This window comes from Dendroctonus ponderosae, unplaced genomic scaffold (genome assembly GCF_020466585.1).
Source record: "Dendroctonus ponderosae isolate FM_Combo_2020 unplaced genomic scaffold, Dpon_F_20191213v2 Dpon_F_20191213_11, whole genome shotgun sequence".
Lineage (NCBI taxonomy): Eukaryota > Metazoa > Arthropoda > Insecta > Coleoptera > Curculionidae > Dendroctonus > Dendroctonus ponderosae.
In genome coordinates, this window is record NW_026017213.1 from 6,450,769 (window position 1) to 6,478,113 (window position 27,345).

Sequence of the window (27,345 nt, forward strand, 5' to 3'; positions counted from 1 at the left end):
GTAAACTTTTACTAACGGCAATTAAAGCAAATTTGATTAGCTACCCTAAAATTCGCAGCTAAACCTCGCCGTTATGCAAATGTAGCCGGCTAAGTTCTATTAGTTTAGAATTGGATGGGAAAAAATCATCACTAAGAGTTGAGTATTCGTTTAGGTGCAATTAATGCCTCAAATTTATTGGCATATATTTTCAAACCGTGTGCGCGCAATTCCCATACTCCGTAAGCCTGCAGCTGTGCCATTTAAAATGCAATCAAAAACGCAGACAGCTTTCGCTGTTTTCCATCAGCCAGCTAAATCTCTGAGAGTTTTTGAGGGCCCTCCATCCTCTTATTGCCTTCGAATTAACAGTAACGAGTTTGGAGACGGCGATGGAAATGGGAAAAGTCGGAATAAGGACAACAAAATTGAACCGAAGACTGTGCAAAACTTTTAGTTACATCAATTAGGGCATACTTGATTAACAAATGTAAATTTGCCTGATAAACACTGCTTTTTTAAACATGAGCCAAACACTAAGAGTGGTTTTAAAGACCCACTCGAATTTTCGCATTTTGCGTGAAAACTAGAAACATTCCAAAACTCATGTAAGCCCTAAAAAGTGCGCAATTTAAATCTCTATCGCCTAATGGCAACCAAAGCTTCGCAGCTCAACCGGTGCTCTTAATATGAGCCAAACACTAAGAGCGGTTTAAAAAAAACCTTTGAATTTTCGCACTTTGGGGCAGGCGAAGTTATAGTAATTCTTAAAAAATTTCTGCAACTTTTTACAAGAAACATCTTAAAGCTGCAGGATCAATTGTCCAATTTTAATGCCAATTTTCCTGAGGTCCTCCCCTAATAAAATGCGGCATGCATTCAAGCCGTGGCAAGTCGATGTTGCGTATTTCTTGGCGGTTTTACTTGAACCACGTTGGGAATTTCCAAGTATAATGCAAACATAAACCAGCAAACGATTGCAATTTCCGTATCGAAACCGTACACCCTCTTTGCTTGCTGCTTTTTAAGTGTTTGCGGATATGCTGCCGATAAATCAAAAGTGCGGAATTTCGAAATCTTGCCACATTGAATCGGTCTTCCGCTGTTACTCTCGGAGGATTTACATCGGTTTTCTCTTTGGATCCGTTCGAAATTAGTAACGCCTTCCACTTTCGAAATTTCCGGTGTCAATTGCTTGTTTCAGTAGGAACAAAAGAAGTCCAATAATGTGTACCTGGTTAAACATGCCGTTGAAACAAACATGAAAATTTCAGTTTAGTGTGCATTATTTGAAGCTTTTTGGGCCCAATGAAAGCGCCACAACGTTATAAAGCCGGCGGAAACCTTTACCGAAATTCCATTGTTAGAAGTTATGAGCTTATTTTCAACCATCACCAACAGTAAATATTTTGAAAATGTATTTGCTTTTAATTTAAAAGGTAATTATCCATATCTGAGTTTGAGCTGTTTAGACTCTTTGGAGCGCGTTGATAAATTTTGACTTAAGATGGAAGCCACTTCTTCTCTGCGCTGGACCAAATTTGAGCTGCAGAATTGAGAAGATGAAAAAATGGCAATGTTTTGGCAGCCCAACAAAGAAATATTCGCTGAACGCTTTTGCGTTGTCCAGAAACTAGTGCTTGATAAGCATTCAAGTCATTCAAGCTCTCGAAATTTTCCAATCCAAAAAATCTTTTATGGACATTTCAGACATTATTAATTTTCTAGAGGCGCCTTGACTGATTCCTCAATTTTACTCTAGTTTTTTACCTTAAATTCAAGCGCACAGTAAAGGTAAATTTTCTTATATAAAACTGCATTGAGAAACCCCCCCCACATCCGCCTATTAAAAAGAAACTCCAACCGAAATTCCATTATATTCCAAGGAGACTTGGCATGATATTATTAGCTCTATCGACCTTTGTTCTTTGGCTGGACTGAAAGTAAAAAAATCTGTAGTAATAAATATATTGCGACCAAAAGGGGCATTTATTAGTTCGATATCGCCCGGCGATTTATAGCCGATTCTCAATAAAAAGTGCTGCGTTTACGAACGAAAATTATACTTTTTGCAGGACGGTGGGCAGGAAACTTTGTCGCCGGGCTCACAATCGATAAACTTTATATTCAATGAAACCCAGTTGGACGTTTGACCTATATTTGCAGCTCGGATCAAAGTTATGTTGTTGTTGGCTGCAAAACAATGATGAATATTGTGTTTATCAAGTAATTATTTTCGCTGATTGTCCCCAAATAAAGGAGGAAATCCTTTAATTCAACTGGCCAGCGAAGAAGCACCGCAAGAAATCTTTCCGAAAACACAACTAAATACAATTTATCGGCTGCATAGTTGGACGAGCTTTACCGTTTGGCCAACATTCAATTTTCCGCAAAGAAAATTGAGTTGTGAGTGCAATTCTATTACCTCAGCTGGACTTTGAAGAAAGAACACAAATTCATCAAGGGTAGTCATGGACTTTGCAGAAGGTAAAGAGAATTGAAGCAGAAGATAAAGAGGATGAAGCAGAAGACGGCATTAAAAAACAACGCAATCAAGGCAAGAAGAAAATGTATACCAAATAAATCTACTGCATGCAGTTGTTGCCCAATATTCCCTAACCAGGATCAGAAACCCGATCCACATTCCAGAGATTTTATGCCAATTTTACTACCTTTCTTCAGTTGCTGCTATTTTCACTGCTCAAAATTAAATTATGTAATGATTTGAACAGTTAATTTTATTTGTGTGTCCTTTATAGGCACTAAAAAGAAAAACTCTTACCAAAATGCACATTTGGAACGTAGAGAACAAGCAAAAGAAAACACGATGAAGTACTTGAAAGGCAAACAATGAGTCTGAACTCTATGAGCCATTTCGTTGCTGTGACAACTCGCACCATTCGGAACACGAAAAGAAGGAAAAAACGTCTTTATTAGCAGATCGCTAAGTTAAAAGTTTTCCTCTTTTGTGTCGGACTTTGTTATATTCCGAGTCATATTTCTTTCGTGTTTTGATAAAGTCGGGCGGCGTTGTTCCTGCATTGAGGCCCTTTCCGGATAAATCACAGCCTCGTTTACTTCTGGCGTAATAATTAACTGTAAGTGAAGTCACTTTTTATCCGAACAACGGCCAAAAGAAACGGGAAACTTTATCCAAGTCGGCAGGTTGCTTAATCCGATTAATCTGCTCAGCAACATTTAAATTTAAACCCCGCTAGGATATGATTATTCATGAAACTGCAGCCCAACATGGCCTGAATGGATTCAGTTGAACTTTCAAATTGTGACTGATTTTGCGGGCTTGATGAATTCCTGCAGCGGCAGGACAATTTTTGACATTTCCGTTGCCCTTTAAAGTGCACTGGAATCGGATAATAAAAAGAACTAACTGCTTCAGGCAGGTGCCAAAGCGATTAAACCTTCGCTGAAATGCCGCGCGTAAATTCAGTTTTCCTGCTTTGCACAAGAAAAGTTCATCGTGATGTCGCTGTTAAATTTGCCAGCGGATTTAGCGATTTGGTTTCAGATTTTCCTCCTTAGCTGATCAGCAAATGCAAAAAATCCATCAAAATTTGTTGGCAAAAAACAATTTCTTTGAACTAAAATCTTTTCCTTTCCGACACTGTTAAAGGTGGGCTCCGCCAGCCGGTTTCCAGACACTTTCCGACTCACTCCCAGCAAAAGGCGGCACTTAACACGTAATTTTCATTGTAAAAAGCCGCTTTGCATGCGGAAGTTAAATGTTTAGCCAACCAATTGAAAAACTCATTAGAAGTTCTGCAACTTACTTTCTACGTCGTGGCTGCATTAAAGACAAAATTGGCTTCGTCATTTCCAATTACTGAAGCAAGGGGAAATATTTTCGTTTGCAGTCAGAGAAGACACTGTTGGGGCTAAAAGATAAGCTCGGGAAAAAAACACCCTAATTTTCTATGCAGGAAGTTTTAACAAGCTTGAGAACATTGGAAAGAGACGATTGGTAGCGGATAATTTGAAATAAATATCTGGTGATTAACTGTGGAAGACAAAAACGCCTCTGATCTCAAGTTGATCGGATCCTATTGAACGCTTTGTAAAAAAGTCAATCATGACCATCGAGAAATACCAGCTTAACAGATATGCAAACTTAATGAAAAACAAATCATGTTTTGCGAGAACGGAAACTTTTCAACCTTTACAGGATTTCCTTTTAGCGACTAAAATCGCCGCCCATTTTCCATAACTAGAAATTTATAAAGCAATATCGGATATTCCCGGCAGCGAAACGTGTGCAATAAACGTTAAGGAAAAAATTGAATCCCCGGGAAAATTGGAAAAACAGACGTTTCATATTCGCAGCCGTTAATAAAATTCAGGAGGCCCTAAAGGGGCTCTGACTGAATTAAAAGTATCTTCAGGAGTTCGTGAGGCTGTGGAGATAAAAGCTTTCAAGATTGTCGAGTCTAGCTAGGAGGTTTTCCAAGAAACCGATTACAGAACTAAAAGTTTTTAATCGAAGGCGCAAAAAACCCGTTATTTTCTAATGCATTCCTGTTATCCTGACAATCATGGAGCCAGCCAAAAATGACAAAATTCATCCATCGCTTTGCAGGGAATTTTTAAAAACCCTTTTCAGCTTCGAATTTGGCACTAAAAGCAAATAAGCATATTTAGTTTTTAGTATTTAGTACCGAAAGTATTTAAGGTTATCTTTAAAAGACGATCAGAGGGCAAATGTTTGCAGAAAAGATTTTGGAAAATTCGCTACCTTCATCGCTCTGAAGATTTGTAAACTTACTTTAGGTCTTTCGAGTTTTTTATAGTTTTTACAGAATTTTACAATGAATTGAACAAACGACAAGAGAAAGGAAAAGCTTACAAATACACTATTTGGAAAACTCGTCGCCCTCATCGCTCGGAAGATTTCTTCAGTTTCTTGAATATTCCCAAGCAATCATTCCTACAGAAAAGGCAAAAGAGTAAACTCAAGAGCGAAATTCACACCACAGTGTTACCAGCTGAACGAAGTGTCGCAAAATCTCTAAATTTTGCTCTAAATAGAGCGTGAAGCACATTTCGGGTTCACTTTGGGTGCGAGCATACTCCTGAAGATGCAAGCCAGTCATGCGTGTGAAACGTCAGCGAGAAATTATCCACGACGGCGTGAAAGCCAGAGAAACTCACCAATTTTAAGCAACTGTTTCTATTACAAATAAAATCTGCTTTGGGAATCGCTTTGCTTCCTAGCTCAGTGCTTTGGTATGAATAAATAGGTAAATAAATTATGTTTCCGCTCACGCGAAAAATGTTAAACACATTGCAAATACAACCACGTCCTCCAGACTTCCAGACTATTAAAATCCCCCCACATTTTAATCAGTTCTAATTATTACTCGCGTATTTTCCCCCCAATTTGCATACGTAGATGACATGGCAGGTTATGAAAGCGAACACTTCCGAATAAATTAAAAGGCTATTATTGCAGACACATTTTCATAAAATATGAATAAAGATGCAATTAGGGAAATGACGGATGGCGTTTCCCTCAGGTGAAAAACCCAACAGTTGCCAAGACTGATGGACTAACAGTGAAAGAAATAAATTAGCGTTTTAAGGCATTTCGACATCAACACGCAAATCAACAAATGTTGTTAAGCACTAATAATATTAGATTATAACTGAGTGAAGTAAAATTTCTAAATCTCAACTGTTTTGCCAACAAAATTTGCAAAGGACGGGGCGTCTCATACAGCTCAAGGTTATGAAAACTTATCGAACATTTTTTGCACTAAAACTACAAGAAAACCGCTGAGGTGAGCATATAAACAAGCGGCTGCAAACGTAGGAAAGTCTCCATTTAATGCAAAATGTTTCGCAGTTAATTTTTGCTCAACTGGTTTAACTTCGAAGTCGAAGCTTCCAAGCAAGAATAAAATGACTTTCCTGGCTTTAAGTTGCTCTGACTTCAATTTGGTAAATTACAATTAAAACATCCTTTAAGGTTGAACAAAAAAAGCCGGTTTGAGAGCAAGCTAATAGCCACGAAACACCTAAATGCCCATTTTACTCTATTCTTCTTATAATAAGGAAAATACGTAATAAAACCACTACATCTAGAACTTTTCCTGTCGGTTCAATTCGTAGAAATAACGAACAAAGATATCGCAACGACATTGACGAATGGCTTTCAGCTCTATCGCTTTCAGCGGTGTTGAAACACGACATTTCGAAATTAACCAAATTGATAAAAATGCACCATGCCTTATAATAACTCGGTTAATCTTCATAATGGCACAAGCGGAAAATTGTGCGAGTTTCCAAAGTCCTCACAAAGGAAAATCCCTGAGAAAACCCTCGGTTTGGCTTGTCCAAACACACTCGCTCAGAAACTGTTATGGTTTGCCCCCATTCCTCCCGGCATTGATCTCCAATTAGAAAAACAAATCAATCAGCCCAAAACAAACTCGCTTTATTTTCTCAATCAATTCGCGAGTGTTTTCCTTTTGCCATGTTCTTGATGTTCCCGGGTTCATTATTTTCGTAATTTCCTCCGACCCCTTTATTCAAATGAAAAACTCTCGAGGCTTCTCCATGTGGAACCAATAAAAAACACATAAATTCCTCCTTAACGGCCTTTAAACCGAAAGATCACGATCCTTTTATTGGCTTATTTTGTTTCTTTTGCTAAACTTGGCATCGAAATGTTGATGTGATGTCTCTATTGCTATTGGCTCCTTTTTCTGTTTAAGACTTTGACGATTAATGGTAGTGCTTTTGACTGACTTTCAGCTCCTGCAGCGGCTCATATCTTCAGATGTTTGGATGGCAGGATTTTTAAACTGTTTGGAGCTCAGCCGGGTGGAAACTGCAACTTTGCGATTCTCTGTTTGGATTATTCTCACAGCCAGGTGGAAAACTGCCGTTCAAAGAACCGTGAACTTTCCTTCAGCAGTTTAAATAAACGATATCATCCTATGAATATGTGCTCGAAGTCAACAGTTTTTCTTGACGAAATTTAAAAATGTATTTTTTTGTGTGCAATTTGTATTTGAATAGTAATTTAGCTCGGACGCCGTTCTCAATTCGAGCGCAGCCACGTTAAGAAGTTCAAGCGCGAGTTTTTGCTTAGTTAAAAAAGTTTTAATTACAACTGAAAGTGCTCCAGTCGGCGACTGCTTTTAAAAAACCAATACTAAAGTTGCCTCAGAAACTATTAGGAATTCGTCGCACACTCGGGGAATAAAAATTGGTTTTTAGTTAAACTCTTTAAGAAGTCTGTGATTAAACGAAGTTTTCAACTTATTGAGGGCCGGCCAAGTTTTCTGGATATCTTTGCCTGAAAACGTCGTCTGTTCTTTCGCTTAAAAACTTACATCTTACAAATCCTTGTCATGTTTAGGGTGTCGGCCGATCAATTTTGATTTTACGAATCCTGCCAGCACGGCAAGTGTTTGCCAGTCATTTAGAGCGTGTTTGGTATGCGAATAATCGGGATTTTGTGTGGCACGTTCATAAAATAAATTGCCAGAAAGTCTTCTAATCCACTCTTTTGTCGCCCCTTTACCTTGGAAGTCAATGTGGAGAAGCTGTTCTTAAGCTGTCGGCTTAGCCAAAATCATCAACTTCTCAACTCAAACTTTGCTCATTTTATCTACCGAATAAAAATTAATGATCTTTTCCCTGAAGTTTAACCTGCACTCCAAAACTGTTAGACGATTAAGCTCCAATTTTCTGAGCATGTTTGCCGCGATGTCGCGATGGTTTCAGATAGTTAACGGCGTAGTTTGGTGGCGTTTATTTTGCTTTTTGTGCAGACAAACGCAACTTTATCTACTTATCCCGACTGTGTCTTCATATGGGAAAATGCAGTTTTCGCAACCAAAAACGCAAGCGTAAGGTACATTTCAGCTAAACTTCTCCATGGAGAATATTGGGGGTTTTTTGTTTCTTCGCACCTGCGGTATATGGTTTTCGAGGTAATAATTGCTTTGCCTTGGCATAAATTTAGCTTCAGTTGTTAACTGTAATTCCAAATCAAAATTAATTTCTGGGTTTCAGTCATTTATTGTCTCTATTTATCAATTAAAATACGTTTCGGTGTATTTTTCCACACACATGTTTTTTAATCTGTATCATTTCATGGACTCTTCTCTTATTATAATTACTCTCGTTAATCAGTATTTTTGTGTTATCAAAATCAAAACTATGCAACTTCTGTGGTGCATGCTGTGCTAATGCTGTACCATTTTCGTTATTTTTTCTTAGGCTATACTTATGTTCGTATATTCTTTTCTTTAGATATTGTCCTGTTTGACCTATGTATGTGTTATTACAATTCAAACAGTCTATTTTGTAAATTACATTAGTAGACCCCTGTGAGGCACCGACTAAGCGAAGTATTGTTCAGTGCTGACAAATTTCTAAACTATAAGTTAGTGAATTAACAGTGTGAAACAAAAGATGGCAAGTTTTTCACCATTTCTTTATCTTTGCTGCTCAAGAAGCTTTTGGCGAAAAACCTTAAGTATCTTCAGTGCTTTTGACTGCCGCAAATGTATATTTTTTGCTATTTTAGATGAACATGTGAATCAAAAGCCTTGTAAAGAATGCAGAAAATGTTATAAATTGTAACTAATTATTCCAAAAATTATTCAGTGCAGGGAAAACACGAGCTCTTGCCACTTGGCACCAGGTAATTAAATCGTTTGTGTCCGATATTTGCAAAATAGTCCTGCAAATGTTCAGCCAGTTATTAGATGGAATTTTTGCGTTACTCCTTTCCCAATTCCCTTCTTAAAATGCTTCAATCATTACTGTTGGTCAGTTTTACTTTTATATCTTCTTCTAAACGCCACCCCAGAAGCTCTTCAGTGGATGGAATCCCAAAACTGTCTATATAAAGTCTAGGGCTTAAGATTAGCGACTCCAATTAACGTGATTGACTCTTCGAGTGAAATCTCTAGGCCCGACCAGGCCAGTAAATGCACATCCTCATTGACTATGAACAATAATGGCATTTAATCGACAGCATTGAATATGCTTGGCCCAAATGCACCTGAGCATAATGGGGAAAGGGTGGCGCTATGCTTTAATAGGCTAAGAGCTGCATGACAAATTTAATTGCCTGATTGACGCAGAGTGCTTCAGTTGCTTGAAGCAGGCTGCTTTATTGCACCCAAAAGCCCCAGTTTCAACATTGCTGTCGCTGTTTCAGCTCACTTGTGTTGTAGACCTCTGTTTTTGCCCAAAATTATCTAGCCAGAGCTGTAGAGTATAGGAAAAGATAAGCAACAAACCTTGTGCAGGAGCATAGATGTTAAGATAGAGACAATCCTCGCTCTGATTCCGCAGATGAGGTAGGAGTCGTTTCAAATACTCCAACCGACCTTTCGGCATCCGTCGAAGGGCGGCCGTCTCATTGGAAATATCCGGAAGTCTTTGGGGGCAAACCGGGCTGAAACTTATGGCGGTTTTGACCCCCTGCCATAGAGCGCCCGTAACGGGGGGCATAAACCTCAACGAGCCCAATGGAGGACTGGCGTAGGGAATCCCGCGGAAAACTTCCACAGACTCCAAATGTTTGGACTCGGGAGTAACAATGACTCCACTGACGTCGCCGTATTTGGTTTTAACAGTGCGCGAGGTGAGGGAGGATCGTTGGGGTTCCGGCAGAGGATCGCACAGGGAATAATCCAGAACCAAAATCAAATGCACTGCACACAGAAAACCACGACAACCCATAGCAGTTGGTTAGGTTTGCAACGGCATTTTCGCACTACTGAAGATCCCGATCGGGTTGAGCCACATGAAACGTTGCCGTCGAATCGCGAGCTCCGGGCAAGATAAACAACAAAACCGCCGCACGAGGACGTTGTCCTTGCGGATCCTGCAGGACGACTGGATTCGGGAAAACCAGGATATCCTCTTGCGCAGGCAGCGCCATCTGTATGGGCGCTTGTGCAAGATCGCTCCAGACCGGGTTCGATTTGTTAACGTGCCAAGAAATTGTGGGTAATTTCATTCGGCCCTAGTTAATTTATGGAATTTTAGATTCGTCCAATTGTTTCGTGGCCGCTTTCGGTTTCGAGCCCGCAGGTCCCTCTCATTAACCATAAACGAGCGATGCACCCAAAATGAAGACCTGCCACTTTATCTGTTCGAGTAAGGGTTTTGTTACCCCGCTCCTAATTGAGCAACATTTCAAAGGAAATAATCAGCCACGGACTCCCCAATTGTCGCAAACACTAATCAATGCTCTTCTAACGACTTTTCTGCTGGAATTCGGGGAAAATCCAAAGCTGCGGTGTGTCTTTGTTGCATCGTCTCTCCTTAAAAAAAAACAGTATCATCGCTTTACTCATGAGTTTTCCTTGTGGCGTTTTTTGTTGAGAAGCCGGTTTTTACCACCTTAGACTCATTGAAATTCACGACTTTTTTCAGTTGTTTCAGTTGTTCAAGTGGAATAAACTAATGATTAAAGAAAATCCCAAATGCAAAAATCTAGGAGATCTAAATCCGGCGATCGAGCAGGCCGATGTTGCCTACCTCAAATGTTCGTCTATTTATCTCGAAAATCGCTGTTCAGATAGCCAAACTCCCCGTGCGCTACGTAAGCAAAAGAGCGCACTTTTCACAAATTTTTGGGACTCACGTACATTTATCAAACATAGAAAAATCAAGAATTTCGGACTTTTTTATGATACTTTCAGCACCTGTATTCAAAAAACGGCGAAAATTTCAAAATGTTGCTTGCCTAAATTTGGAAGATGTGAATTTTTGATCGAAAAAGCGCGCACTTTTCACCAATTTTGAGACTCGCGTATATTTTTAAAGCCGACAAAAATCATTATTTGCGGCACTTCTTATAAATCTTTCACCATTTATAAGGTAAAGCGCCATCTAAAAATGTCAAAAGTTTCAAAATGCTTCTTGATAACTTTTAACGATATGAATTTTTAAAGGAAAAGACGCAGTTTTTACTAAATTTGAACCATTGAAGCCAGAATAAATCAAGATTTTTTGGAAATTTTCACAAAACGTTCAGCATCTATAGTTAGGTGCACTCAAAAGATGGTAAAAATGTTCAATTGCTGCTTGCCTTTCTTTGGAAGATGTGAATTTTTTAACAAAAGAGTGCAGTTTTCACTAATTTTGAGAATCGCGAATATTTATTGAGCCGAAAAAATCAGAATTCTGGCAACTTTCAGCATCTACAAGTCAACATGTTGAGAATATCAATGTTCTGCTTGCTTTAGTTTGGAAGCTGCACATTTTTGAACAAAAATGCGCCCTTTTTACTAATTTTGCGACTCGTTCAGTAATCAAACCAACAAATATCAGGATTTCTCGGAATTTTTATGAAGCTTTTCCATAGAATAAAGCATGTTGAAAAACGGCAAACATTTCAGAATGCTTCTTGCCTAAGTTTGAGAGATGTAAATTTTTAAAGAAAAAGGCGCAGTTTTTAATAAATTTGAGTAAATTTATCAAGCCGACAAAAATCAGGATTTCCGACAATTTTTATAAAACGTTCGACGTTCATAGATAGATTCAAATGCACTGAAAACATGGTGAATAGTTCTAATTGCTGGTTGCTTTAGTTCGGAATGCTGGTCACTTTAGATGTGAATTTTTGAAAAGAAAGAGATCAGTTTTGAACGCGCGTTGTTTCAGCTGAAGCGAGTTTTAATTTATCTTTCCAACGATGTAAAAACGAACTCAGTGGCTCAAATTGTTCCTGCGAAAAGTCGAAAATGGCAGCGGTTATTTTGAGAACAACTTTAATTGCACTTTAATTGCTTTATCAGAATTTCATTCAAAAGATAAATTATTTGACCCTATTAACACATAAAACGTTTACAAATCTCATGCTTTTAATAGATAAATACATTTTAGCAACAAAAACTTTTGAGGATTGGAACATTCGTTTAAAGGAATTAAAAATTGAAAGTATTATCGAAATATGTAAGTTTTGGCCGCTGATGATACAGAAAGTTTGATTTTCTCTTCATATATTTTCGAGTTTCGAAACTTGCCGTTAAATGGAGCTGCAATGAAGACTTCATTCATTTGAGGCTCAAGACTCAGAACTCAGATTGCTCTAATTATAAAGAATTGGGGTTCTAAACCTTAGCAAACGTTGGCAGGAATTTTCTAAAGCCAAAGAGTGCATGCAGTAAAAGCTGGAGGAGTTTCAGGTGCGGGAAATAAAAGGTATTACAGTGGACGATTTACTTATAAACTGCCACAACAAGAATAAAATTTTGATCATGAAAATACAGCGTAGAAAATAACAGATTATGAAAAACTGAAAGTGGAATAGCTTCAAAAATGTATTTGACGACAAAATATAAAAGTTATTTTCCGAAAATATGATGTTTTAATATTTATAGAAAGAACATTAAATTTTCTCATTGCGCAAAGCTTGACGAGGAAAATTTGATTTAAAAACGCGATCTAAAGACGATTCCCCTTGGCACAAATAGTGGATTCTCCTTAAATGTTCACCACATACTACACGATGTAAGTTTCCATATTCAATACAAGACAAATAATTCCTTCCGCACCAGTTCAGCTGTATTTTAAGCGGGATTATGTAAAAGTCTGCAAGTTTTCCTCCACAAAATTTTCACTTTCCAAGTTAAATTAGGTTTTACTGGCGTGTACGTCCCCGGTTATATATTGTGTTTGTGCACACTTTGAAAAATCCAACTTTTAGCTTCGTGTTTTATTTGTGTTCGGAGTTATGTTGTATGGGTGTCTTCAAGTTTTGATGTAGAGCACGCATCAAAAAGAGATTACGGCTAAAGAATTTTATTGTCTCGAATGGCATCCAAAGGGTTTGTTGGAATACGGTTTTAGGTAGATGCTTAACTGCAAAAGGTTATTCATCTTTTGCATTCGCATCTTAACCATGCGTTAACTATCATAAAGCAATGAATAATTAAGTAGCGAAATAAGTGAAAAACCCACTCTTCGTTAAACACTGTCAATTTAAAACCAAATGTAAAATCGTGTGCAGAAAATGCGATCACAGAAAACAGAACGTGTTTCACCAATCCAGCTTTGTTGATTTGAACCAAGAAAATCTCTGTCTTTTTTGCTAAACGAATGCGCTATTTGCAGGTCAAAGTTAACGAAATTAAAAATTAGATTAGACGCAGCAGCGGCCTGAGGCGCCTTCGAGAACGGCGAAATTTCTTCGAAGACGTAACGACGTTATGTTTTATATTAAGTCTTCATAATGCAATAAGTCCTACCTAATATTGCGTCAATATTTAATAAGACTGAACGGAAATTCAATTAGTTGGCTTCAAAATCAATCATTGTATTACTGATGGGGGTTTTCATCAGCGTCTATATCAGAAGATCCGGAGAAATAAATTTTATTTGCAGTGTTAATGTTCTTGGTTGCCGCTACAATAAGTCAGTTTGGACGCAATTGCTCTTGAATTTTCCAAGATTATTGCCATGTCTAACGACTGCCAGTCAAAGACATTCACCCAGCAGGAATTCGATGCATTTGAAGCGTTCCCCTAACTCCAAGCTATATTTATAAGCCCCTTTCGAACAGTATTTTTAAATAAACTGTCAGCCGCTATCCACGACATGCTCTCAGCCAGTTGGTTATCCAGAACTGGATGAAAATAGCCGTGCATCAAGTCGCAGCCTATCCAGGCCTAGTTCAAAAACGAGATTGACAATTTTAATTTTAGTTTACCAACGCGCCTCGGTAAAGCTGAAAGATTTTCCAGTCGATGAAAACCGATTTGACCGAATATAAATAATAATTAGCGAGCGGAAATCTGTGACCGTTTCGCGTAACATGTCGAAACGGGTTTAGTGCTACGTGGAATTCGGTTTTGTTCGCCTTTGTACGAAGAGTGACTAGCGAGCTCAGTGTTTATCAGCTACTTCATGACAAGCGAGAGATTGACTCATTTTCCTGGTATTTTCGTCCAAATTTGTTCATTTTCCGTCCAAAACTCATCCTGAAGAATCAAGTTTAGTTACAAGTCAAAAGCACTTTTAATTTTTGCTCAAAGCCGTCCTTTCTGGCAGAACACACAAAAAAGAAAATTTGAAATCATCCCATTAAAACTTGAGCGTGATTTTTCTAGATAAACCGCAATATGGATGGTGCACTTTAGGTCAAATCGACATAAAATCGCCTCTAGAATTTGCGTTTCTCGGTCTAGTTTCCGGCCGCAATTGAAACGAAGAAGGAAACACAACAATTGAAAATGCCATCGAAAAGCACTTATTTGTAAGAAAATTGCAAATCACAAGAGACTCGGGCCAAGCTTGCACACAACATTAAGGGACAAAACAAACAACTCTAATAAACTTGCAATCAAACAGTTACAAAATGAAACTCATGCGAAAGAGAAATTCCTCAAAAAATGACCAAATTCTTGGCTGCTTCTTGATGTCACTTTGAAACAGCCACAAAAACTACCAAAAACTACAAAAAAAAGTCCGAGTGTTTCTCAAGGCCTTCTTAGGCCAAATAAGTAACCAAAACAGCAAATTTTTCAAAAGAATATGGGCAAATTCCCATTCTACAACTGCAGTTTAACCATTGAAAAACTCCCAACCACTGCATGTCCAAAACCTACAAATGGGTTTCCAAATTTCCACTTAAGAACAGAGCTGTTTGTCCACACAACACGCGTTTTGTGGGAATCGATTACCCACGGGACTTTAAATAATAAACAAAAAGTTTTAATGGTTTTCGGGAAACTGGCGCAAAGAAACCGTCGAAAGGAATATTGGTTTAACACAAACAGCGCTATCAACGCCCGTTAACAATCTCGTTTAGTTTCGTTATTTTATAGTTTATTGATGGTTTCGAAAACAGGGATTTTGTAATTATTTAGCTGAGTTGAATATTGGTAGGCTCAAGGGATTTGGCTAGATATAATGCGGGTGCAAAGGTTTAAAGCACCGGATGGCATAAACACAGTTGAGCAAATTTTTTGGCTGTTGAACGCTTTGAAATCGGGCCAAACGTAAATATTTTGCTTGAAAAATAAATCAATTTGCTTCGTAAAAACACAACTTTAATCACTAAATTTATTTGATTAGTCACAAGCAATTTTACCGTTCAATTCAAGATTTTCCTAGATTTCCCTTAATGCGTGTCAAATTCGGCCTGAAATTGATTTCATCTCCCGATTTATTGGCGCACCATATCGATTTGGAAACCGCCTAAAATGTGCCATTAAATCTGCAAATATTTACGCATTGATCAAAGCCTGACGATCTGAAGCAAAAAGCCCAGTTTGCGCTGTCAGTAATTGGGAAATTAACGATTGTTGTTCAGTTTAATTCTCAAACATGGTGCGCAAATAATCGTGTGTTTGCTGCGGATTTCCTGTAACAATTTTTCAATTATATTCGTTCACTTAAAGGAAAGCCGCTATTTAGCACAGAACGATGGACTGTTAGACTACTGCCAATTTTCTAGTTTTTTCCTTTAGCTCTTCAATTTCGTGGCTCTTTTTTAATTGTCCAGTTCTCGCATCTTCCTCTTCTGTTGCACCTTTTACATATTTCAAGCGACGTTTATTTTCCTTTCATTATTTGAAATTTGTTGATGCGTGTCTGCTTCGCTAGAAGTTTATATGCATTTTTATTATCACCGGTTGTTTCACTGTCGTTACTTTTAGCTCGATTACTTGTCTCTCTTCGTTCTTATTTAACAAGCTTGCGGCTTAAACTTGATCTTGTCATAGTGGAAAATGAACTTTGGATGAATTTATAAATTCGTTCTTTTCTGTCCAGCGCTCTTAGCTGCAGAACCCATGCAACCTCAAAGCATGAAAACCCCCTAGAAGCACTATTTTGCCTGCTACAATGTGCCGGTTTGCATTCTTGAACATTTAGAGGCCATGCGCTTCGAAGTGCCTCCAAAGGTCTAAAACTGTAAGCAACAATGGCTTATATAACAAAATCAATGACCATCATCATCACGTTGTATGCGATAACTTCGGGCAGCCCCGCGGGGTACGATTTGCAAATGGAGAGAACGCGTGAAGTCGTTTTGAGGAAGCAAGGAAAGGTTCAGGGACGAATAGTGCAATTGAGGAACTACTCACTTCCACGCGTGGAGATTTATCGGGGCATTCCTTACGCTGCTCCTCCAGTAGGAGAATTTCGGTGCGTAGCCCAGGGGCTTTTAACTCTGTGTTCCTGACGATTTTTTCGGCAGGTTTATGCCCCCAAACAGCAACGCGCCGTCCTGGAAAGGAGTGAAATTTCTGGACAACTTCGGGCCAGTGTGTCCACAGAAGTTTCCCGACATGTCGACGCTTTCTAGTGAACGGCGCCAATACATCAACAGGCTGAAACTCTTTTTGAAACACGAAAGCGAAGACTGTCTTTACCTGAACATCTATGCCCCGCATCAAGGTGAGAGTTTTTCCTTTTTTGTCCAAGCTAATCGGTGCGGCATTCCATGTAATTAAAATACATGTGGCGCACGTTAACATATGATGAAGAAGCCTTGGACTGTTGCCAGCACGGTCTAAATATAAGCACATACGATTCTGTTTATGTTCCGAAAATATGGCCCAAAAGGCGTAAAATGCTCTCAGTAATCCATGGTGGGTCGATGGATTAATAGTGTTCGAAAATCGGTTTGTAGGCATGAGAAGCATTTATCGGGTCAAAGAATACGCTCTGAAGGCACTGCAGACTCTGTATAAAGGAACATACACGCAATTTTTTGTCATAATATCTTTCAGTTCGCTTGGGGCTTTGCCCCGTATATTGGCCAAATTAATGTCTGCTCTAAGGGTTTATTTAATGATTTTCCCATCAAAGTCTGGGGGAAACCAAAAATACTTGGGAACAAATATTATTCACATTTCATGTCGGAATAATTAAAAATGAAGGCCTGACAAGTGATTTCCACACGAAAACATATTAATAAGCAAATTCGTCAATACGACGCACACTGGAATCTCACTTGGCTGGCGCTCAAAAAAAATCCTGGACAATATTTTGTTTATTTCCAAGTGGAGCTTCCATTAAAATACGAAATAGTTGATTAAAAAGGATTCTTCTTGCCCGGATTGAATTCCAAGCCTAATTATTAGCCTCTCGGCTTTATGCAAAGTTTGTTTGTGCTCTTTGATGCACGCGTTTTATGTTTCCTAATAGCTGCTCGCTTTGTTCCGCCTTCTTGGGAATAAAGTGCTCTTTAAAGCCTTCAACTGAATTAAATTGGAAAACATGCAAGTGCATTGCATGCACTGGAGATCGCAGTACCTTTGAACGCTTTAGTCTGTTGTGATCGCTTGAGTTATATATTTATTTGCAAATTTTAAGAGATTGTTTTTCAACTAAAGGAGCAAAAGTTGAGTACCGTCGTTACACACTGCAGATCCAAGATTTCAGTAGCTTTAAACTTTGCGGGACATTTTATGAAAGGATGGGGCTGTTTGGGTCTGTGGGGAATTAATCCAATTGTGCGGAACAAGCAAAATTATTTTGAGGAAGTGAAACCAGTGGAAAAGTGTGAAAACAACTGAACTCTTCAATATTGAAATCGATAGAAAATCGAGATTTTTTATACAAACAAGCCCGGTTTTCAAGTCGACGGGCCAGAGCATGAGAAGAAGACGAATTTCTCAACAGCAGTCTTTTATACACTGCAGCATGGCCTCTGAGGATGATTGTCCCCTATGGAGGTGAAACATGAGCTGGAAAGTCGATACCAAAGTTCGTCTTTTCGTTCGTGTAACTTCAATGGAAAAAAGCAACTTCAAAGGTCCCCCAATGGACGAGAAATAAATTACAAAGCAACAGTTGCAAACAGTTCAATTAGCACTCAATTTAGAGCACTCGTAAGGGCCAATCTTGAACGCTGCACCTGTTTCTATGGAATTTTAAGCATAAAATGTCCTGGGCCATTACCGGTGTTTACGAACCCCATTATGCCGAGTTCCTGTTCCATGTTGGGGTTGCATTAGGATCTCGGGACAATTCGGAGGTTAAGGATTTGCAAGTCAATGGCTCTCTCTCCTCTGGGTTTCCATAGGGGCTATTTTTAGGCATTCGAGTGTCACCGAAGGGCATATTGGAGATGCTACAGTTCACGTTTCACCGACGATATTCAAATATCGATATTCTACAAGGTGATTAATTCTGAACGTATATTTCGCTCTAGACGTAAGCCTGTAGGGGTTTTCTGTAGGTTTCAAGTGTCAAACCGATAAAAGCGACAGAAGAACGACGAGAATCGAAAATATCTTAGTTACTTTAATGCACACTAAATCCTGAGCACACTGCTCGATGAGCCTAATTTATTGCCCAAACTTTAATTGATCCTTTGTGCGTTTGAACGAGTGGATTTGGGCGATACATTTTTCGGTTTATTGATCGCCCAGAGATGATCAACTAAGTGCAGAAAACTGATTTTTAACCAACTCCTACTTGCAAAAAATGGTTCCAGGTGCGTCCGGTTGCCAACTGAAACCATGAAGATTAATGAATTTGCCAAAATATTGCCTAATAATTGCACTCTTTTGATAGGCTTCCAACAAATGGCGCAAACGCTTATCTGCCAGCTTTACATTCAGCTAACTTTTAACCAGAATATTCATATTCATTGCACACGAGTATAAGATTCAGTTGCTTAAAGAATAAAACACCACGAGTGAAAAACGCCGAAACTGTCACAAACTAGCTAACAAAACACTTTCACTCCTGCTGAAAATTCCAAGTTGCAACCCTATAAACCCCTTGTTCCTTAACGAAATTTGCTTCTCATCCTTCCATCTTAACTGCACCAGACAACGAAACGATATGAATGTTTTTCCTGTGAGAAACCGAGTTATTAATCAACCCTTCTGCTCACATCAGCACAGTGTTGTTGTCTAAATAGGCCATAAACCCCCATGGGCAAAACAGTTGCTGCAGAAGAGAAATCCAATCGCACTAAGTGACGGAGTTCTCTGTCCCATGGGAGAAAATAGTGCAAACGTGCGGAAGTCTCCCTGAGGGCCCCAGCAAACTTTAAACAATTTGCTGGGTTTAAAAGCAGATCAGCTTCACGCAGAGGAACATCAACAGGGCAGGTTTTCCGAATCGGTTTGCTTTCAAAGATTTTTTAAAATTGTGCACTACAAATATTCACTTGAAATCGATTAAAACTGCTCGGTGGAGTAGATGGAGCCTCAATCAATAATAAATTTATTTATGTTCTTCAGGTAGTCAAAAAAATATGCAGAAAAGTTAGTGGAAAATGAAGACAGGATTTACTTGAAATTTGCTGATAGCAAAAAAATGTTTTGAACAGACCAAAAATCCTGTACTTTAAACAAGTACTAGTGAAACCAGAAAGACATCTTTGGTATGATTTTCCTTAATTTTCTTTAGCTGTTACTTAGCTAGATTGCAAGCCGAGAAATGAGGAAAATTGGCAATTTTTCTCCAAATAACTGAACCAAATGGCAGCCAACTCACTTTGTCTGCTCTTTAACACCTGGTTGAAATTGATTCTTTGCCTTTGAAGGATTTAGACTAAGATTTTAAATTCAATTCCATGCAGAATGTTTTAAAATTCGCCTAAATTCGCAATGCCAAATCATCTAAATGAATAACAATAACTGAAATATAGAGCCCCAATTATACCGCAATATCGGATTCAGCCCAAATGCGTATTTTCCGGAATAATTACGATTGATTAGCATAACAATGGGACCAAGTTGAAATAATTTAATTAGAATAATCCAATTTAATGTATTGTTTTTGTTGCTAGTTTGCAAATTTGCGACTGATTACAACAAATGCAGCCGGGTTTATTTATTATTCAAATAGCGCTAGTCAAGACCAGACAAACCCACGCAAGAAATGCATCGAACTCATTAAAAAGCATGGTAGAAGTTTCAGATCTGAAATAATATAAATTTTTGGCATATTTTAAGCATTTTTTGAGCGTTCACGAACTTTAGCCAACGACGTAGACCTCATTTTTGATCCAAACAAATAAATGCATATTTCTGAGCTTCTTACGTCGAACGTTTGAGCTCATGAAACACAAATGTGAAATTTTGATTTTCGCGGTCGTTTAGGCCCAAAAATTTCCTCCTTTTCCCAGACGACAGAAAGATTTTCGTTCATTCATTTTCTTTCACGCATTTTTAATGCGGCACTGATTATACGAATTATAAATGCAAAAAGGTATCTGCAAATTCAGCGCAAACTGAGACAGAAATAAACAAATTAAAATACTAAAAACAGCTTGAAGATTTTCAACAAAGGCTCGTTCTTCTCGATAAACTTTCTATTAGAATTCCCCTCGTTTTCTCTGGCTTTCAGATCGCAACAGTTTTTGTTTCAAACCGAAAATCGAGCCAGCCTGTTTCGTTGTTCGATCATGTATTATTGGGACGGACGGCCCCCTTTCGTGTACACAATGGAAAAATCGTTTCCATCAGAATTGATATTAAAAGAAAAAGTGCCAGAGTAAAAGTAATAAATTTCCAACCCGTAGAGGTAAAGAATAAATAAATGCCATTAACCTGAAAGGGAAGAACGGTTGTTACGAGATTGATTGATCCATTAGCACTTGATTGTATTTATTGCTCTCTAGGCAGGAGCTTTTAGTAAAATGAAATAAGCAAAATGCATTTAGAAGAATTATGGAATGAGGATTTTCGGAGTTTGTAGCGGCTTTAAATTTTGCAGAGTTGGAAACTTTATCGCTTTGAAGATGAAATGTTTTAGGCAAAGTTTCGTTCTGGTACCTACAGTTGGTGTTGGGCAAATTTTCCCTCGTTACTGATCAATCATGCCTTAAGTAAAAGTTTCCAACTCAAAGCTTTGAGTTAGATGCAAAATGACTGTTGTTCAATTTCTGTTGTTTCTGATAATAAATTTAATGAAATTTCAGCGTGCAGACAGTAAAATCTCGTCGGAAGTCAGTATCAGGCAATAAAACTCTGGAGAGGTAATTTCTTGTCGCCAAGTCAGTGAGGAATTTTTTAATTTTCCTCGAACACGGCCAATTTGAGCGTGGATGCTGCTCCTATTTACGTTTGAGCCCGTAAACATCGCAAGGCCTTCGTTTCGGTAACAGAAATTAAGATCTGAATTAGGTGTCGAGAAAGTGATAAAACCGGAAGTTTACGAAGATATCCACTTGGTCGGAGCTGCAAGATAAAGTTAAACGCGATGCAACGAGCGCCGTAAATTTGTTTTACTCGCTGCCTCTTGCGCTGGGCTCTTTCCATGTTTATACGGAATTTAATACGGAAGTGCTTAATACTCGGCCCTACTTAGCAGTACCGTCTAATGAGACGTTTGAGGATTTCATTCGTTTCACACCGATGAAAAATTGCAACTCCCAAGCACGTTCAGTCGTCAGTTCAAGGAATAAATCGCCCAATCCGAAACAAACTCCACTTGTTCAGAGCTGCTCGGGCTTTGCAGGAGACATTTTCTGATATTTAACGGGGACTTGGAGCTATGAATTTTGCAAACGTGGACTTCATACCTTATTACTTTGCTGCTCGACTGCACGCTGCACTCGGCTTAATAATTAAGTTTACGTTTTAGATTAAGTTGAAAATTGGGTCGTTTTAGTGGGCGACATCTGTTACAGGAATATGCTCCAATTTGGAGCGTTTTAAGCTGTTATTATGAGGTTGAGCGCGTTATTAGCAAATAATCACCCGAATGCAGCACTAAAAATCCCAGATTCTCAGAGAAAGCTTTTCCTTCGATTGCCTTTAAACGAGTTTTTAAGCTGGGAGTTTCAAACTGCTCAATTTGCACTTGCGTTTTGCTTTGTTGAGTTGAGTCGAAATGAAGATTTTCTTTCATGTTCACTCTTTTTTTTTAATTTTGCAACTTATAAATTATGGCTCCAAATCAAGTCCTGACTTGCAATTTTGTTGCAAAGTTGTTTGAGTGTCGGAGCTGTAATTTTCATAAACATTCCACGAAATCCCGATTTTGCATCCTTTGTAAAGGCGCGGCTTAGAGTGGAGGTTACAATGCGATTCACGCTCTTAAAAAAAATCGTTTCTATTAAAATATGAAAATTAGTGACTGGAAAGTTCTACAGCATGTAGGGAAAACTCGGAGCTTCAGCTGGTAAAACTTTCTTTAAAATCGCAAGCGGGGCAAACAGCGACTTGAAGCTACCCCAGATCCAAAGACACAAAAGATGCCATAATATCTCAAAATTAAAAAAAAAATACATACATTTTCGTTTGTTCGCCGTTTGAAAATTCGAGGCTCGAAATGTTGATCTCGCCACAGATGTGCGCTCTCCTAAAAAAAATCGTAAGTTCCCAAATAGGGCAAGTAGCAGCTTGAAATTTTTCCAGTAAATTGCCAGCAACTCAAGCGTAAAACAACCATTTAGTTCTCTCTAGAATGATGGAAAAACGAGCGTTCTTGCTCATTTTACTTCCGAAAAATGAGCAAAAGAGGGACGGAAAACATGAAAATTTGGCACAATATTGCACCTAACTGTCTGATATTCAAATTTCGCTTTCTGTGTCAAAACTGCTCCAATTTCCTCACTCATGTTGTTATGACTAAATCGCTCTTTCAGTTTTCTATCCAACGATGCTAAAACGAATTCTGTGGCTCAAACGGTTCTGGAGAAACTTCGAAAAAACCAGCGTCATTTTTGAGTCGATTTTGCATCTCAAAACACCCACGCATCTCTAAACCTTTCTGAAATCAAGACTTTTTGAGAAAACTGCCAACACTTCCTTAGCGATGGTTCACTTTCTAAAAAGGCCATTTAGTTCTCTCTGGAATGATGGAAAAATTAGCGTTTTTGCTCATTTTGTTTCCGAGAAATGAGCAAAAGCGGGACTGAAAACATGAAATTTTGGCACAGTCTTGCACATAAGTGTCTCATATTTAAATTTCGCTTTTTGTGTCAGAACTGCTCGAATTTCCTCACTCATGTCATGAATAAAGCGCGCTTTCAGTTTTCTATCCAACGATGCTAAAACCAATTCTGTGGCTCAAACGGTTCCTGAGAAACTTCGAAGAAATAAGCGTCATGTTTGAGTCGATTTAGCATCTCAAAATACCCACGCACCTCTAAACCTTCCGGAAATCAAGACTTTTTGAGAAAACTGCCAACACTTCCATAGCGATGGTCCACTTTATAGAAAGACCATTTAGTTCTCTCTGGAATGATAAAAAAATGAGCGTTCTTGCTCATTTTGCTTCCGAGAAATGAGCAAAAGAGGGACGGAAAACATGAAAATTTGGCACAATCTTGCACCTAAGTGTCTGGTATTCAAATTTTGCTTTCTGTGTCAAAACTACTCGAAGTTCCTCACTCATGTTGTTATAAGAAAATCGAATTCTCTATCCAACACTGCCAAAACCAATTCTGTCGGCCCAAATGGTTCTTGAGAAACTTCGAAAAAAGCAGCGACATGTTTAGTCAATTTCGTATCTCAAAAAACCGACGCAACTCTAAAGCTTCCTGAAATCAAGACTTTTTCCAGAAAGTCGCATTAAAGTCAAATTTTTGCGCACTTTTGAGTTGTGAGAATGAATAAATGTTTCAACTCAGTTGCGCGTCTTCTTTAAAAATTCACAACTTCCACCCTCAAAGAAGCAGCACCTTGAAAGTTCGCCTAACGCATAAGTACAGTCGATGCTTCCAACTGCCTAAATTTGAACAACGTCGCATAAAACTGCACGTTTTTGCTCCTTGGAGGCTCAAGTCTCGAACTTATGCTTTCAAACCAGATTAACCTCTTTTTAAAAAAATCGCAACTTCCAAACAAGCTCACGGATCCACTTGCAATTTTCACCCCATATAAAGAGCACGTGTAAGTGTATTTTTTTAAATTTTGATAACTTCTCAACCAGGCAAACAGCAACTTGAACGGACTCCTGAACCAAGGCAAACAATATTTAAATAACACTTACACTAAATGATTTGCAAGAACTTTTGAAAGAAGAAACTTATTAATTAGCTGGGAATTTTCCCCATTAACTCGGACTTCGGACGGTTTGAAATCCAGTTGCTTCAAGCTAGTAGCTAGTTGAGAAACTGGAGCAAAACGGGCAATTTTGCAACGGCAGCTTTACAGAATTTTTGTTGGTTTCGCGTGCTACAGTTTCCACTCACTTTGCTCTTTTCCGGAAACTTAGCCAAATGGGCACAATAAAAATTAAACCAGACTTTAATTATACGCGAACCCCTCAAGCAGTTCAATTCTAATGAATTTATGGAGCTGCCACCAGAGCAAACTGAAATGAGATTTTGCCTTCATTCTGTGGAGGAAGCCCGGCTTTTTCGATCTAGATGTTAGACAATATGGAATATTATAGCGCACTAAAGCCCAGCGGCATCTGATTGCTCAGATGGCTCAGAAACACGCAAACTGGAGTGAAACTGAGCACAACAGCTCAGTTTCCCAGACTGATCCCTGGTAACTGGGGTAAAGCCTGTGTTCCATGCATCCGTTTATACGATGGTACGATGATACGAAAGTGTTTCTATTGGTTGGAGATCTGTCAATTCGTACGACGGAGTACGAATTGACAGATCTCCAACCAATAGAAACACTTTCGTAGCATCGTACCATCGTATAAACGGATGCATGGGACACAGGCTTTAGTTTTTCACCAGGTAGAGCGACCATAACTTCATTAACTCCTTGATTGGGGTTGTTTTTTTTGATTGCTTCCATTTGAAGATCGATTGTTGGGTATTTGCGTTTATCTGTTTTCCCTTTCGATTTCCATCAGTTGTATCGATAATGGAAAATCCCGGAATGATTGATTGATTACCCTCCTGGGCCAGAAGGAAGTAGCACTCGTAGCTTCGGGCCGATCTCGAATCAAATTTGCAATTACCTCCGACAAAAATGCTTCCGTATTTCAGGCCATAACCCTTTCGTATCCTCTGGCCTTTAGTCGATATCGTCGGAACGTTAGAATATGAGCAAGACGTGGTTCAATTCCACTTGATGGCGTATTGGCGTATGCAGCCGGCGTCTAGTCGAGCACTTAGACCGCAGGATTTATTGTAGTTTGATTTTTATATTGACGGTGAAGTTGTATTAAGGCGGTTCCTCTTTGGGCATTTGATTCAGCCGATTTATGGGCCAAAGTTCCAAAGTACTGATCTTCCAAGTTTATGGCCGTTTTACGCTGTTTGTTTCCCACTACTAAATCGTTTTTTTATCGGTTTTGTTGACGCTGTTATTAAATTACTTTTTGCCTGCTTTTTATGGTAAAGTTATCTTCGTTTCATTAAATCAATGCAAATTGTCATAATAAATGGGCATTTTACTAAATGATCAGCATTTACCAATTTTCATACCCCAACCCAGGACCAATTAGACGGGCTCAACGATCCGATGTCGCACAAAATGGAATATATTGGGGTCACACCAGATCCCATCCTAAATTATTAATAGCGAATTCCTATTTTAGACGCAGCTGTTTTATTATTCGGTTATTTCGTATCATTCAATTCAATAGCGCTGTTAATCAATTCGTTTTTAAATTTAATAATATTTCCATTCATTATGATTGCTTGTCTGACTGTATCAAAATTATTTTGTAATTTATTCAGTTTAAATACTTAATTTTCATGTTAATTGCTTTGGTTGTTTTGTTGTTCAGACCGTCCGAAAATTAGCGGCTTATTGCGACTTACCTGCGCTTTCTATCTTTTTCTGTATTGCCGTTAATAGCGCTTTTTAATGCGTGTGTTCTTACCTTAATTAGTTGAAAAACTCAGGCGTCAACTGCAGTTTTGTTAATGAAAAGCAAAGTAGTTTACGCGTACATTTTCCTCAGTTTTGCACCCTTTTTTTTCATTGTCACTTCGAAACTAGGCCAAGTAGCAAACTTTATCCAAGCAAAGATTATTATCCAGAATTTCGCTCTTTTTTTCAAAATAGGGCATTGCATTGTTCGCACTCCATAGCCAACATTTGCTGCTGAAGAAGCTGCAGCAATTTTTATAAACWWTCCATAMATTTTTGSATCCACTGCGAATGCGASGCTTGGGACGATYGCGGCAATTTAAAGTGCGCTCTGCTCAAAAAAATCGTAACTTTSACAACATGAYCAGAAGCAACTTGAAACTTTCACAGTGAATAACGAGCACTAAAAGCTTCAACTCCTAAAACTTTCACTGAAATCGCGATGAACYCTGACTTTTTTGGCGAATTCCCACGTTGAAAGTTTCTACCCAAAGGGCGTTCWCCATTTAAAAAATTAGAAGTTCCCAACTAGAGCAGKTAGCCACTTGAATTTTKTTTAGYCAATTTCTCGGAGTTTCAGCTTGAAACGGAGGAAGTTTCATTAGTGKCTCCTTAAAACCGAWTTTTTKAGAGCCAAATACTGATTTCAGAATCAATAAGTAACCCAACTTAGATGCTTCCCTTCTTTAAAAATTCGTAATTYCCACAACGGAAGAAGCAGGAACTTGAAGGTAATTCGGACGCATAGGAAGACTTAAAGGTKCAAACGCTCAAGATGTGGGCAAAATGCCTGGAARCTCTAAATTTATTTCGGTTGTARATCCAAGTTTCTAAATGATAATTTCAARGCAGATGCAGTCTCGTTTAAAAAACCGTAACTTTCAAGCCATGTCAAGTAGCGACTTGAAAGATTCACATTAACCAGCCAAAGCTTACAGTTTCAAGTTGCAAAATTTTCCCTGTCTGAYTTTTTTKGATTTTTGTAACAGCGACTCTTGAAACAGACTCTTTAACAAAGATTTGTAGCTGAAACTGCATAACATGTCATTAAAATCGCAAAAACCCTGATTTTTTCACAGCTTTCTTTAAAAACGTAGCAAGTTTCAAAATAGGAGAACAACAACTTGAAAGTTTTCCTTTACGGGCAAGGAAAACTTGAAGCTTTAGAGACTTAAACATTCAAAGAATCCTCATGAATTTGTCGTTTTTTTGCGCTTGTGCTTTTCAAAAAGCGTAATTTCCAAACTGGCCGAAGTGGCAACTTGAAAATTGCACAGACTGTAGCGAAACCTGCAGGTTTTACAAACTGAAATTTTCCACGAAATTGCACTAGTTGCTGATATTTTTTGTCATCTGTAAATGCGAGTTTTGTCATACCCAAAATGTCTCAACTCACCTGGGGACTCCCTCCTCTATAAAAAGCGTAATTTTCAAAACAGAGCAAGCAATCGGGCAAAATTTTTGCCATCAATTCCCAACATTGCAGGCATAAAACTGCGACATTTTTGTTTAAATCGCGTTTAATACTGATTTTTCATTCAATGGAAACGCGAGGTTCAATATGTATGTTTCCCCCCAAATGCAGCCTCTTTTTAAAAAATTCGCACCTTCCCAACTGGGCCAAGCAGCAACTTGAAACTCTGACAGTCCAATATGGGTACATGGAGCTTAA

General features: G+C 38.5%; 2 protein-coding genes across 5 annotated transcripts in view; one reads left to right on the forward strand and one right to left on the reverse strand.

Moving 5' to 3' along the window:
• The window catches only part of LOC109537612 (neuroligin-4, Y-linked), a 126,441-nt gene extending 116,599 nt beyond the window's left edge, over nt 1-9,842 (reverse strand). The window contains exon 1 of the mRNA XM_048662585.1: nt 9,255-9,842. Within this exon, the coding sequence (XP_048518542.1) occupies nt 9,255-9,699 (445 nt within the window). The 5' untranslated portion in view covers nt 9,700-9,842. The remainder of the gene's footprint in view (nt 1-9,254) is intronic.
• A 3,769-nt stretch (nt 9,843-13,611) lies between these two features.
• Nucleotides 13,612-27,345, forward strand: part of LOC109537599 (neuroligin-4, X-linked) — a 38,686-nt gene continuing 24,952 nt past the window's right edge. For 2 of the 4 annotated variants that reach the window (XM_019904404.2, XM_048662756.1), the window contains exons 1-3: nt 13,612-13,906; nt 15,745-16,119; nt 16,172-16,371. In XM_019904404.2, the coding sequence (XP_019759963.2) occupies nt 15,896-16,119; nt 16,172-16,371 (424 nt within the window). In that variant the 5' untranslated portion in view covers nt 13,612-13,906; nt 15,745-15,895. Of the gene's footprint in view, nt 13,907-15,629; nt 16,120-16,171; nt 16,372-27,345 lie in introns of all 4 variants that reach the window. The other 2 variants (XM_019904405.2, XM_019904406.2) reach the window with 2 other exon arrangements.